This window comes from Mustela erminea, chromosome 7 (genome assembly GCF_009829155.1).
Source record: "Mustela erminea isolate mMusErm1 chromosome 7, mMusErm1.Pri, whole genome shotgun sequence".
Taxonomy (NCBI): Eukaryota; Metazoa; Chordata; class Mammalia; order Carnivora; family Mustelidae; genus Mustela; species Mustela erminea.
This window is the reverse complement of record NC_045620.1, coordinates 34,835,589-34,846,724: the sequence shown is the minus strand read 5'-3', so window position 1 is coordinate 34,846,724 and position 11,136 is coordinate 34,835,589. Positions and strand designations below refer to the sequence as shown.

The 11,136-nt window shown below is 45.0% G+C and overlaps 1 protein-coding gene across 1 annotated transcript; it reads left to right on the top strand.

Moving 5' to 3' along the window:
• Positions 1-3,820: 3,820 nt before the first annotated feature.
• LOC116596341 lies at positions 3,821-8,909 on the top strand. Its single transcript, XM_032353675.1, has 6 exons — positions 3,821-3,975; positions 4,474-4,721; positions 6,000-6,178; positions 6,585-6,727; positions 7,216-7,251; positions 8,391-8,909. The coding sequence occupies exons 1-6, from the start codon at positions 3,821-3,823 to the stop codon at positions 8,464-8,466; spliced, it is 837 nt and encodes a 278-aa protein (XP_032209566.1). The 3' UTR covers positions 8,467-8,909.
• The last annotated feature ends 2,227 nt before the right edge of the window (positions 8,910-11,136 follow it).

The following is an 11,136-nucleotide window of genomic DNA, read 5'->3' as shown; positions in this document are numbered from 1 at the left end:
TGTTAGCACTTGTTATTACACATTTTCCTGCAGTACTGTAAAAATTTTAAAAATGAGTCACATGTAATGAAGCATTTATAGTCTCTGTCCCTCCATCTTTTCCTCCAGTACTTTAATGAGGAAAGAAATGGAAAGAATTTAGTCCAAGATTCATTACTTATTATTTTCATGACCTTTTGCAGATTACCATTTTCCTCTACTAAAAGATTGGTATAATACCTCAGGAGATGGCTGGTTGGGCCAAGTGAGCCAATGAGTATAATATCATTCAAAACAAATGACAGATTAATTTAGTCATAAACATTAACTGAATACCTACTACTTGCACTATGTTTCATGCTCTGGGAACCCAAAGATAAACAAATACCATTATCCAAGCAGAAGAGATGTCTGTAAAAGATTATGACAATTTTTCTTGTGATACATTATTGCAGATGTCCTCATTTATAGCTTATTAAGAGATCAACTGAATTAATTGATTATCATCTGTTTTAATAAGAAAATATACATGGAAAGTAACATGGATCATCAATCTTAAGCTGTTGTAGTTGATTATTGATTTCATTTTAAATCAAATGGTTGTTCCTTTGAAATGATTTCTTCATACATGACATAAATGATCTCTTTGTTGACACCAGAGAGTGCCTAAATGAGTTAAAAGGAAAAAAAGAGGCAGTTTTAACCCTTTATTCCTGGGAAGATTGTCCTCAAAATGTAATTAAATTTCCTCTTAGGTGTTTAACTTTAAAGGTACATTACAAAAGACCCCTTAACTTATTAAGTTATCCCCAGTGAATTTTATGTTACAATAAGAATTGAATCATATTTCCTCAACTTTCATCTACATTAATTAAATAACTTTCTAATCATTCTTTTTTTAAAACTTATTTATTTATTTCAGAAAGAGAGAAAGCATGAGCAGGAGGGGCAGAGGGTATGGGAGAGAGAATCTCAAGCAGACTCCATGTTCAGCACAGAGGCCAAGGCAGGGCTTGATTCCATGCTTGTGAGATCATGACCTGAACCAAAACCAAGAGCTGGATGCTCAACCAGCTGCACCACACATGTGTCCCTCTAATCATCTTTTAAAAATATCTTCACTTCTTTGAAATCAACAAAGAGGTAGTAAAGGAGTAAAGCTTACCATTAAATAATATTTTAAGATAGTAACAATATTTTCCAAAATTTGCTTCACTCTTCATTTTTTGAAGACATAAAGATAAACACGTACATTTGTGTGGATAAGGTTGTGTCATTTCCATCATTGCTGCTGGTGGTCTAAACAAATGTCAGAAGTAAGTATGACCTAACCACGTTGCTTTTGGAATCTCCTCTAGATTCTCTGTCCTTCAAAGGATTTTCAATTCATATATTTCTTTATTGAATTAGCCTTAATGAATCTCATGCCATCGGGTGGTTACTATTTCACAGAAGTGGAAGAAAAGGGCCCTGTGTATATAGGCCTTTCAGTATGGATGGGAGAAAATAGAAAGATACCTGATACATGACAGTGTAGATACATGAAGATGTAGGTTGCCTAGCATAAGGTAGGCATAGATGCTTAGGGAAAGATTAGGTAAAACAGCTATCCCAACTGGTTGAAGAAGGCCTCTTGGAGAAGGTGGGTCTTGAAAAACATGAACAGATTGACCTGGGGGGCGGACAGCCAAGGAAGGGCAATACCAATGGAAGAAATATATTTTAAATAGGAAAGCCAGTACCAAGATGTAACTCTTCATCCTTCTATGTTTATCAATTTTTCAATGAAAAAGAAATTAAGTCCAAAACTCCATGATAGTTTATAAACGACACAGCCCCTATTTAACTTCTTTATTTTATAATATGCCCTACATATGGTATTTTTTTTTTTAAAAAGCATATGTAAAACTTATCCTAAATAAAATTAAATATTCAAATTGTTAGGTGAACTTCTTTATACTTGACCACATAAACAATTGACTTGTATCTGTAGATGAAGCAACAAAATTACAAAAATCATGAAAAATGCTCATTAGAAACCATATTTATAAGCTTCAAAAGAGAGAACTAGGCTTGTTACAGCTGAAATTTGGTTTCTTGATGTTTCAATCCACATTACAGCAAAATGTAAAAATGTACTCTGGCTCTGTTGTCCCCCAACGCTTCCAAAACATACACCACACACACAGCCAGGTGCACACACAGTAGGAGTACACACGGATAATGGAAGCAGGGATAATTTAACTAAATTAGACAAACTGCACAGCAAGGTTAAGCCAGAATTACTACTTACCACGTCTTGTGCCCAGCTTATCACTGACCAGTTACTTCATTTAATTTATTTACTGCCTTTAAATATTGTTGAAACCCTTTCTAGGGTCGAAACCCTTTGGGGATAGGAACTGAAAATTAAGTGTACACAAGAATATTTTGTTCATACGTTTCCGTACCCTAGAATATTTGGAAAGAATCGGAAAATTAAGTGTGGGCTTTTGATGCACTCAGCTTGCATGACTTTGCTAAAGTTTTCCTCATCCTTCCATCTCATTGGGCTGGAACGCGCCTACTTTAATGAAGCAAGGGCTGTTTCTGCAATGAGGGTAGCCAGTGGAGGAGGCAGGGCACCAGAATAATGGCCTTTGCATTGGCAAAGTACGTTCAGGATAAGTTCTTAGGAAATGTCCTTTGATGGGTTCACTTAGAATGAATGCCTTCACATAAGAGAGAATGCTGGGGACAAAGCCCATAAAACAAACCTTGAGTAAGCAGATGGTTAAGGCCTGGTAATCATTCCTGAAAACTTCAGTAGCAAATGAAGCAGTAATTATTTAACTATTTTTTTAAACCTGTTTTTAAATTAGTTACCACTAAGCTCCAACATATAAGCTTGTAGGCCTTGGAACACAGTCTTCTCTGCTTTCCAAGCACTGAGGAAAATCTTAACTTGGGCGCAGGGAAATTTTCTGCAAAAAACAAGTGTCAACTGAGAATTTTTTAAAATTCTTTAAGAAGTTTTTCTCTCCAGGAAAGAACTATCTCACTGGGCCTAAGGTTAGGCCAGCTGTGGCTCATTTAAAACAGTTTGCTACCTGAATTCTGTGATAATGCAATTCCTTAAAATCTCTTTTATGATGTGTTACTTGGGTTCTTGATCCCCAGCTAACTACTCTTCTAATTGCCTATTTGATCTTATCTGCATATTGACTTGAAGATGTGTTGGGACTGAGGACGATTTATATTAATTGCTTTTGGGAGAGGAGGGTGAGAGTGGGGTAGCCAGTCTGTTGCGGTTTCCTCCCAGCTTCTGTGAGAGCCTTGCTGGAGTTCTGGAATGTCCTCCATTGTTCTGATGTTGTAAGTTTGGGATGTGTCTGTGGCTGTTTTTGTGATAACACCGCAACCATGCTCCAGGAACCAAAAAAAGGAAAGAGGAAAAAGTCTTCAGCGTATTGCCCAGGTGCCTGGAATGGCAACTAGGAAGCAATATGATAGTTATTAGTAGCGACGGACTTCTGTGCAGTAACTTTGCCACTTTCATCATCAAAAGGCCTTTCCTAAAGGATCCCTCCCGGACTAAACACAATGCTTCTATGAGTGACCTTAGTTGGGAGGTGATCTGCGCCAATTCCTTTAGGGAAAAACCTGCTGAGAATTCCATTATTAAAGCGTACTGTCTCACCGTCGGGTAAGTGTGTGCTCGTCAGGATGTTTGGACCGTGACCTGTGGCATTACCTTTGGGTGGTACCGACACAGGTGGGCTGGTTGCGCAGGACTTGGGGCTTCGCGGGGCCCGCAGGCTGCTGACTCCACACATGGGAACTTCTGCCTGAGCGAAGGGAGATGCGAGCTGCTGCCCGGCTCCTAACGCCCGGAGCTCGCAACGACCTCAATCTGAGAAAAACCTTGGCGCCTGGCACTTGGATTGGACTCCTGACACATTGGCGCAGCCGCTCCTGGTGTAGACAGGGGACAGAACCCCCCGCCCAGTTGCAAAGGTGAGGTCCACACCGGCTCCAAAGCGGAGAAAGGGAATCAATTACAAAGGTGCTGGCATTGCGCGAGTTCGGGCCACGGGCGCCTGGATCTGCAGGGTCTTTTGTGTTTGGGCGTGGAGAGTAGTTAAGACTCGAAAAAGGAAGAAGAAAGTCTCTAGCAGAAAGCGAATCCCTGGTTCCTCCGCGACCCTCTTCAGAGCTCCTATGCCGCAGGAAGTCGTGGCAAACCCAGAGCTGGGGAGAGGTGGGTGGGAGGTGAGACCCTGGCGTTCTCTGATATTTGGTCCTCTCGGGTCCCTCCCCCATCCCGAGAAAAGCCCGGAGAATTGGCGGGGGGAGGGGAGTAGGATGCTGAACTTGGGTGAGAGGGGAGACCAGGTAAACAAGGCATCGCAGTTCTTCTTTTCTTCCTTACCAAAGCGCCAGCACAATATCCACACCAGAGGGAAAGGTCCCCGAAGTTCCCCTGTGGTCTGGCTTCCAGAACAGAAGTTAAAGGAGGCGCGCTCCAGGGCCAGTGGTGCACGGGATACCACGCTGCAGCCTGGTCCTTGGACAACCCCCGACATGTGCGAGGTTTCCCAGACGGAGAGAAGACTCTGCTGAGAGGCGATCGAAGCTGAGACCGCAGACGAGGCTCCAGGTGCGCAGGCAGAGGAGAGGCGCGCGCCCTGGGAAAAGCGGCCTCTGCGGGCCGGGCTGGCGGCAGCCCTGGAGCCGGCAGTTTCCAGACCCGAAAGGCGAAGGTGAGATGGTAAACTGACTCACAGTTTCCAGCGTTGTGAGATTAGGGTATTGTTCAGCTTCAGGGGAAAAAAAAAGAGGGGGGGAAATCAATCAATCAATCAACTTGGGAAAGAGGGTGGCAGTGGAGCAGAGGGCATTCCCCACCCCGGGTTGCAACTGGAAGAAAAGCCCAGGCTTCTACCTTAATGGGAGTCCTTAGGGACAAGCCGGGAGCCTGCTTCTCAGCAGTAAGTCTCAGGCCCAGAGGCTGCACCCACGCCCCTGGGTACACCCACCGCCCCTTCCGTGGAGCCCTCCTGGGTGGAAGTCCATGCTGCCGGTGGAACATAGAACCTGCTCTCTGGTAGATCCAGAGGGCGGCCAGTCCCCGCCTGTCTCCTCTTCGGTGGACAGAGCTGGATAAGAACTCTGCAAGGCCCCATCCAGAACAGCACCGTGGAGACCCTCCTGAGAGTCCCCTCAAAATAAAAATTACATTAAATCTCGGATAATAACACTAAAAATAACATTAACCTTCACTTATTTCTCCAGGGCGACTCCATGGTTATTTTTTAATTCAAAAGCAAATTTGCGGGTGTCCCAGCCTTCCTCTGCCTGTAAAGTCCCCCAGGCCTCCTGCCGCCCAGGTCTGGCTGTCAGAGGTCTCCCCCGGCCCAGCAGCCCAGGTTGCTCCCGCAAGTGCTGTCTCCCGGCCCAGATCTGTGTCCTTCTTGGGACATTCTTTGTGTTTCTGATTCTCCCGAGCCTTTTCTTTTTCCCCCCAAAGAGTCCAATCTATAGAGGTCATAGTCACCACCTCGCCCACAGCCTCGCAGCCTCGGGAAACCCAAGCCAAGCCAAATGGGCCTCAGAGTCAAGAGCACCAAAGCCACCAAGAGCAACGCTGGCCACCTCTGTCACCCGGAGGTCGGGAGTCTCGGTGGCTGCTGTTACGCGGTTATTCCCGGGTGACTGTGAAGCGCACAGATGGGGGACGCCTCGGGCCCGCAGTCAGGGCCAGCTGATGGATCGTCTCATTTCCCGACTTGATGGGCCGGAACCTTGGCTGGCGAGGCCGGCGGGCAGGGGGTGCGCGTAGGGCCCCAGCCGGATGACCCCCGTAGGCCGGGTGGGAGGCTCTGGCCGCTGGATTTGGTTTGGGGAGTGAGGTTAAGATGCAAGATCTTGCCGAAAAAGCTCGAATCCCGCCCGCCCCTCCCTCCCCTCCCGCCCCCGCCTCCGCCCTCCCTCCCCAAACACGAAGTTATCCCTTCCTCCGTTTTCTGTTTTGGGCACAGGAGCCTCGTCCCCGGTCCCCGAGGACTGCGTGACTGTGAGTGCGGTGGCGGTTTCCCGGAGCTCCAGGCACCGCGCCGCCTCCTTGCTGGGGGCCCCAGCGTCCGCCGGCACCGCACCGTTGGCATCCTTTCCTGCGCAAGGCTGCAGGAGGACGGGACTCAGAAGGGACTCTTCCGGGGTGTGCAAGCCGCAGCAGGGGTGTGGGTGAGAAAAAAACCTCCATCCCGGGTCCATCCAAAGGCAGCTTCTCGCCGCGTGCTGGGAACTTTGGAGGGAATTGGAGGGACCGGGGTGGAGAGTCAGGGTAGCTATGGGGTTGTTGAGGAGAGGATAGGCACATTGAGAAGCTTGCATCCCGGCTGTCCTACCCTCTAGCCAAGAAAGCCGTGTGCCTTAGGGGAGACAAAGTTGGTGGTTCCCATCCCTGCACGTTGTCCCACAGTTCAGACTGGAGTGGAAGGGGGTGAGAAGCCCAGGGAGAACTCCAGGCTCAGGTTAGGGGAGAGGAGGACGATTGAACAGAAGGGTGAGGTCACTGGGGTTCCTGTTTCAGGGCTATAACTGTGGGGATTTTTCCATTTCAGCTCCCCAGAATTTCCCCCAGGTCTCAAGAACTTCTACGTGGACTGTGCTCCCAGTGTTCATCCCAGGCTAACTGGACCTTGTCTGGTGCTCAGGCCATCAGAACTGCCACCTCAAGGAATCCCCACTCTGAGAGCGTACTTGGGTTAAGTATCCAGAGCTTACTCCCCACCTGCTGGAGAAGTGGGGACTCACTCCTAAGGCCAATTTCCACCAGGAAAGTGCCCCAGAGGTCAGGGCATCCAGGTAGCACACTGTCCAAACGCTGAAGTCTGTGGACCAGTAGCATGGCCCTCACCTGGATATTGCAGAAGCTCCAGCCCCACCCACTCCCTGCATCTAACCAGGGGACTTGTGCACATTCCGGTTGGAGAAGCCCTGGCCTAATTTACAGAGCCAGAGTTTACCCCTGCTAACTCATCCTGCCTTGTGTCTCCCAGCCTCATCTTGACCCTCTGTCAAATGGCAGGTGTTTCTGAGGTCGCTGGGGAAATTTTTAGCACCCCTGAAACCACTTCAGACCAATGACAAGAAAATCTCTAGTGGGTGGAACCTGGCAGGAATGCAGTTGTAAATGTCCCAGATGATTCTAATAGCCAGGAAGAACTAATATAGAAATAACCCCCTTTACAGGTTCACTGAGATACAGCTTGGACCCTATGTAAGACTGTGAGTACAATGGAGAACACCACTGGCTCTATAGCCAGATTCACTCTGGCCCCAGCAGAAATGGCCTTGAGCCAGCTAATTACCCTGACTGTGCCTCAGTTTCCTTACCTTGTAAAATGGTGTTGAGAATAATGCCCAACCACAAAGGGTGGGGTTCAGATGTAGAACCAAACTTTTAGAATCAAATTCAATGAATCTTCACTTACAATGCCACAGTCCTCAATCTCTCATTTTAAGCCTAATGATTTATCTCTCCCCTCTCTTGTCCCAAGAAGTCCTCTTCCAGGGGCCAAGAGCTTGGCTTGGCTTCAATATTCACGTCTATTTTTTCAACATTTTGAACGTGAAAACTAATATTTTATATCACCTAGCCATTTAATAAACCCAGTCATCTGCAAAGATTTATTTTTGCAATTCCAGAAGCACTAGCCTAGTGTTCTTCCAGTTCTGTGGCTAACCATGGCAGCCATTGAATGAAAATACCTGGATGAGATGCTGATTGTGTGATTGTGTAGATCTGGGGAGGGGCAGAGCAATTGCATCTCTAACAAACCCCCAAGTAATACAGATGCTTCTGGTCAGAAGGGACCACACTCTGCAAACTGTGGTGCCACATGAATGGTCTGCTCTGAGCCTGGTGGAAATCTCAACAGCAACACTATCCATAGAAATATACTGCAAACTACAAATGTAAATTTATTTTTTTTACAATTGTAAATTTAAATATTCTAGTAGCCACATTGTATTCTTACAATTGTTATTTACTTATTTTCTATTGAAATATATGTACATATAACCTTGTATAAATTTAAGGGTACAATATGTTAATATGATACATTTATATATTGTAATATGACTGTAATTTCCATCACCTCATATAATTATCATTTCTTTTTTTGTGGTGGGAATAATTAAGATCTAGTCCCTTAGCAGGTTTGATGATTATGATACAACATTGTTGTCTATGTTTTGTGTACTAGATCTCAGGGAATTACTTAATGATTAGCTGAAAGTTTGGACCCCTAACAATATCTCTCCTATTCCTACTCCCTGGTAACCACCATTTACCCTGTTTTTCAGTCTGGTACAGTGACATTTTATTTTATTTTATTTTTTAAAGATTTATTTATTTATTTTAGAGACATGGAGGAGCATGAGCAGGGAAGAGCGTTAGCGGGAGGAGCAGAGGGAGAGAGAGAGAGCAGAGAATCTTGAGAAGACTCTATGCTGAATGTGGAACCCAGTGCAGGGCTTGATCCTACCGCCCCGAGATCATGACCTAAGCCGAAGCCAAGAGTTTAATGCTTGACCTACCGCACACTCAGGTACCTCCACATTTTAAAAAGTAGAAAATAAAAGGGTAGAATTAATTTTAAGAATAGATTTTATTTAAACAGATATATCTAGAATTATCAATATTTCAACATTAACCAATAACAAATAGTGATGAGCTACTTTACCTTTTGTATTAAATGTAAATGTACTTTGCATTTTTGTATTAAATGTTTGAAATCTGGAGAGGAGCCTGATGCCGATGACATGTTTTTGTTCTTTCAGTCTTGTCATGGGATAGGCCAAGAAGGCATTAAAAGTGATTTTGACAAGGGCCAAAAAAAAATGCAAAAAATTGAATGTTCCGGGAATCAAACACTTATGCCAAACACGTCATGGAACTTTTTTTTTTTTTTTTTTAAGATTTTATTTATTTGACAGAGATCACAAGTAGGCAGAGAGGGCCGGGGCAGGGGATCACAAGTAGGCAGGGGGGCTGGGGAATCAGGCTCCCTGCTGAGCAGAGAGCCTGATGTGGGGCTCGATCCCAGGACCCTGGGATCATGACCTGAGCTGAAGGCAGAGGCTTTAACCCCCTGAGCTGCCCAGGCGCCCCGTTATGGAACTATTTTAAAGAAGAATCACAGGTTGGCATAGCTGGAAGTTGTTGCAGAGAATTTCTGCAGTCAAATTATTGTTCCAGCAAGGAAACCTAGGCCCAGGGGGATTAAGTGCTGGTCTACCACTCCCTGGCTTCCGTCTTGGATATCCCTTGCAGCAAGAGTGAAAACAGGAAACAGGGCCCCAGAACTTGTGCTCTTGGCAAGACTTCCATCCTTATTTGATCCTCAGCATTCACAGCCTCATGATCATCACCTGCCTGGAAGCCACAAAGAGTATTCTCATGTGATTTTTTACCCCGTCAATGTTAGACAGCCCAGGGTAGTAGACCCCGAGCTGTTCCCAATACAGCTCTGAAAAACCCCTGCTGATGTCATCTTCTCTCTCCACCCCATCTTCTGAAACTATCAGTTATCAACATTTCCCCTAAATCCTCAATTTCTCTGAAAATTCCCCACACTTCTTGCTCTAGCTCAGATCTGGATCTCACATGAGGACACGGCCCTCTGTGCATCCCTCTCAAGAGAGAGGAGTCACCTCCCCAACTCCCTGTGTTGGGCTTAAAGGTGGGTATGTGTCCTCTTTGCTCCTCATTGCAGTTTTCCCAGATGATTCACTTCTTTTCTGGTCCCCTACTCCCCCAGCTTTGACTTTGATGTCATCAGGTTGTAACTCCAAATCTCCTTTCTTATACCACCATGTACTGTTACCCCCATTCAAACCTAAGCATGTCTTATTCCCTGAATATGTTAGCAACTCACTGTCACTCTCTGTCATTCCTACTTCTTCTAGGTGGCTTCAGTGTCCTTTGAGATGACTTTCTAACACCAAAGCCTCTAGTTCCTCAAGCTCCTCTCCACCAGTGGTCTTACATTATATCCTATCTTAGCCTCTTAACCCACATTCTAATTTCCTTCCAGTCACTCCTTCATTTCTCTGCTTCCCTTCATAGCTCAGCTCTTTGAGATAATTATCTACACTAACTATCTCCACATTCTCTCCTCCCGTTCTCTTGAACTCACTTCAATTAGGCTCTTAGTCCCACAGTCCACTGAGGCTGGTCTTGTTGAGGTGTGATGCTCTTTTGATGTGTCAACTAGTTTAAGCCAGGTTATTCAATCAAACAGAAATCAAGGTGTTTTTGTGAAGATATTTTGTAGGTGTGATTAAATCAGTTGATGTTAAGTGAGGGAGATATTTTAGATTATCTGGTGGGCCGCATCTAATCAGTTGAAGGACATAAGGCTTCCCTGAAGAAAACAAATCTGCCTGTGGACACAAGCTTTAGCCCATGCCTTTTAGTTTCAGCCTATCTTTCCTAATGATCTGCCCTATGGAATTCAGACTTCTTAGTCAGCCCCCAAAATTTCATAAGTCAATTCTTTGCAAAGGTCTCTTAATGTGTATCTCCTACTATCTCCACTTCTCTGATTGAATCCTAACTGATAAGTGAAGTTGTTCATGATTTCCAAGTTGCCAAATCCAATGGCAAAAATTATCATGTCTTACCTGACCTATCAGCAAAAGTGTGACACAGTAATCTTTTCTTCCTCTTGGAAGCATTTTACTTATTGGCTACCAGAGCCCTGCCCTGTTCTGGTGACTCTCTGGCTTCTTCACACTTTCCTCTGGTGGTTGCTCTTCATCTGTCCTAACTCTTAAAAGTTGGAATGCTTCAAACTTGTTCTCTTCCTACACTTAATATTTCTATCTTGTATCTTTAAATGAAATGCATATGTTGATGAACCCACAGGTTCACCTCAAGTAGGTCAAATACCTACTAGGCATCTCTACTGGGATATATAAAGGCATTTCCAATCTAACATGTCCATGATAGTTAATTTTATGTGTCAACTTGGCTAGGCTATGCTGTCCAGATGTTTGGCCAGACACCAGTTTAGATGTTGTGGTAAAGGCATGATTTCAAGATGTGATCAACGTTTACATCAATAGACTTTGAATAAAGCAGATTATTCTCACAATGTGGCTGAG

Excerpts from the sequence above, each read along its gene's own strand:
- LOC116596341 (XM_032353675.1), top strand. The coding sequence starts at position 3,821 with ATGCGAGCTGCTGCCCGGCTCCTAACGCCCGGAGCTCGCAACGACCTC. Across the intron at positions 3,976-4,473 it reads CCCCCCGCCCAGTTGCAAAG|GAGGCGCGCTCCAGGGCCAG; the intron begins GTGAGGTCCACA and ends CAGAAGTTAAAG. Across the intron at positions 6,728-7,215 it reads CACTCTGAGAGCGTACTTGG|GTTCACTGAGATACAGCTTG; the intron begins GTTAAGTATCCA and ends CCCCCTTTACAG.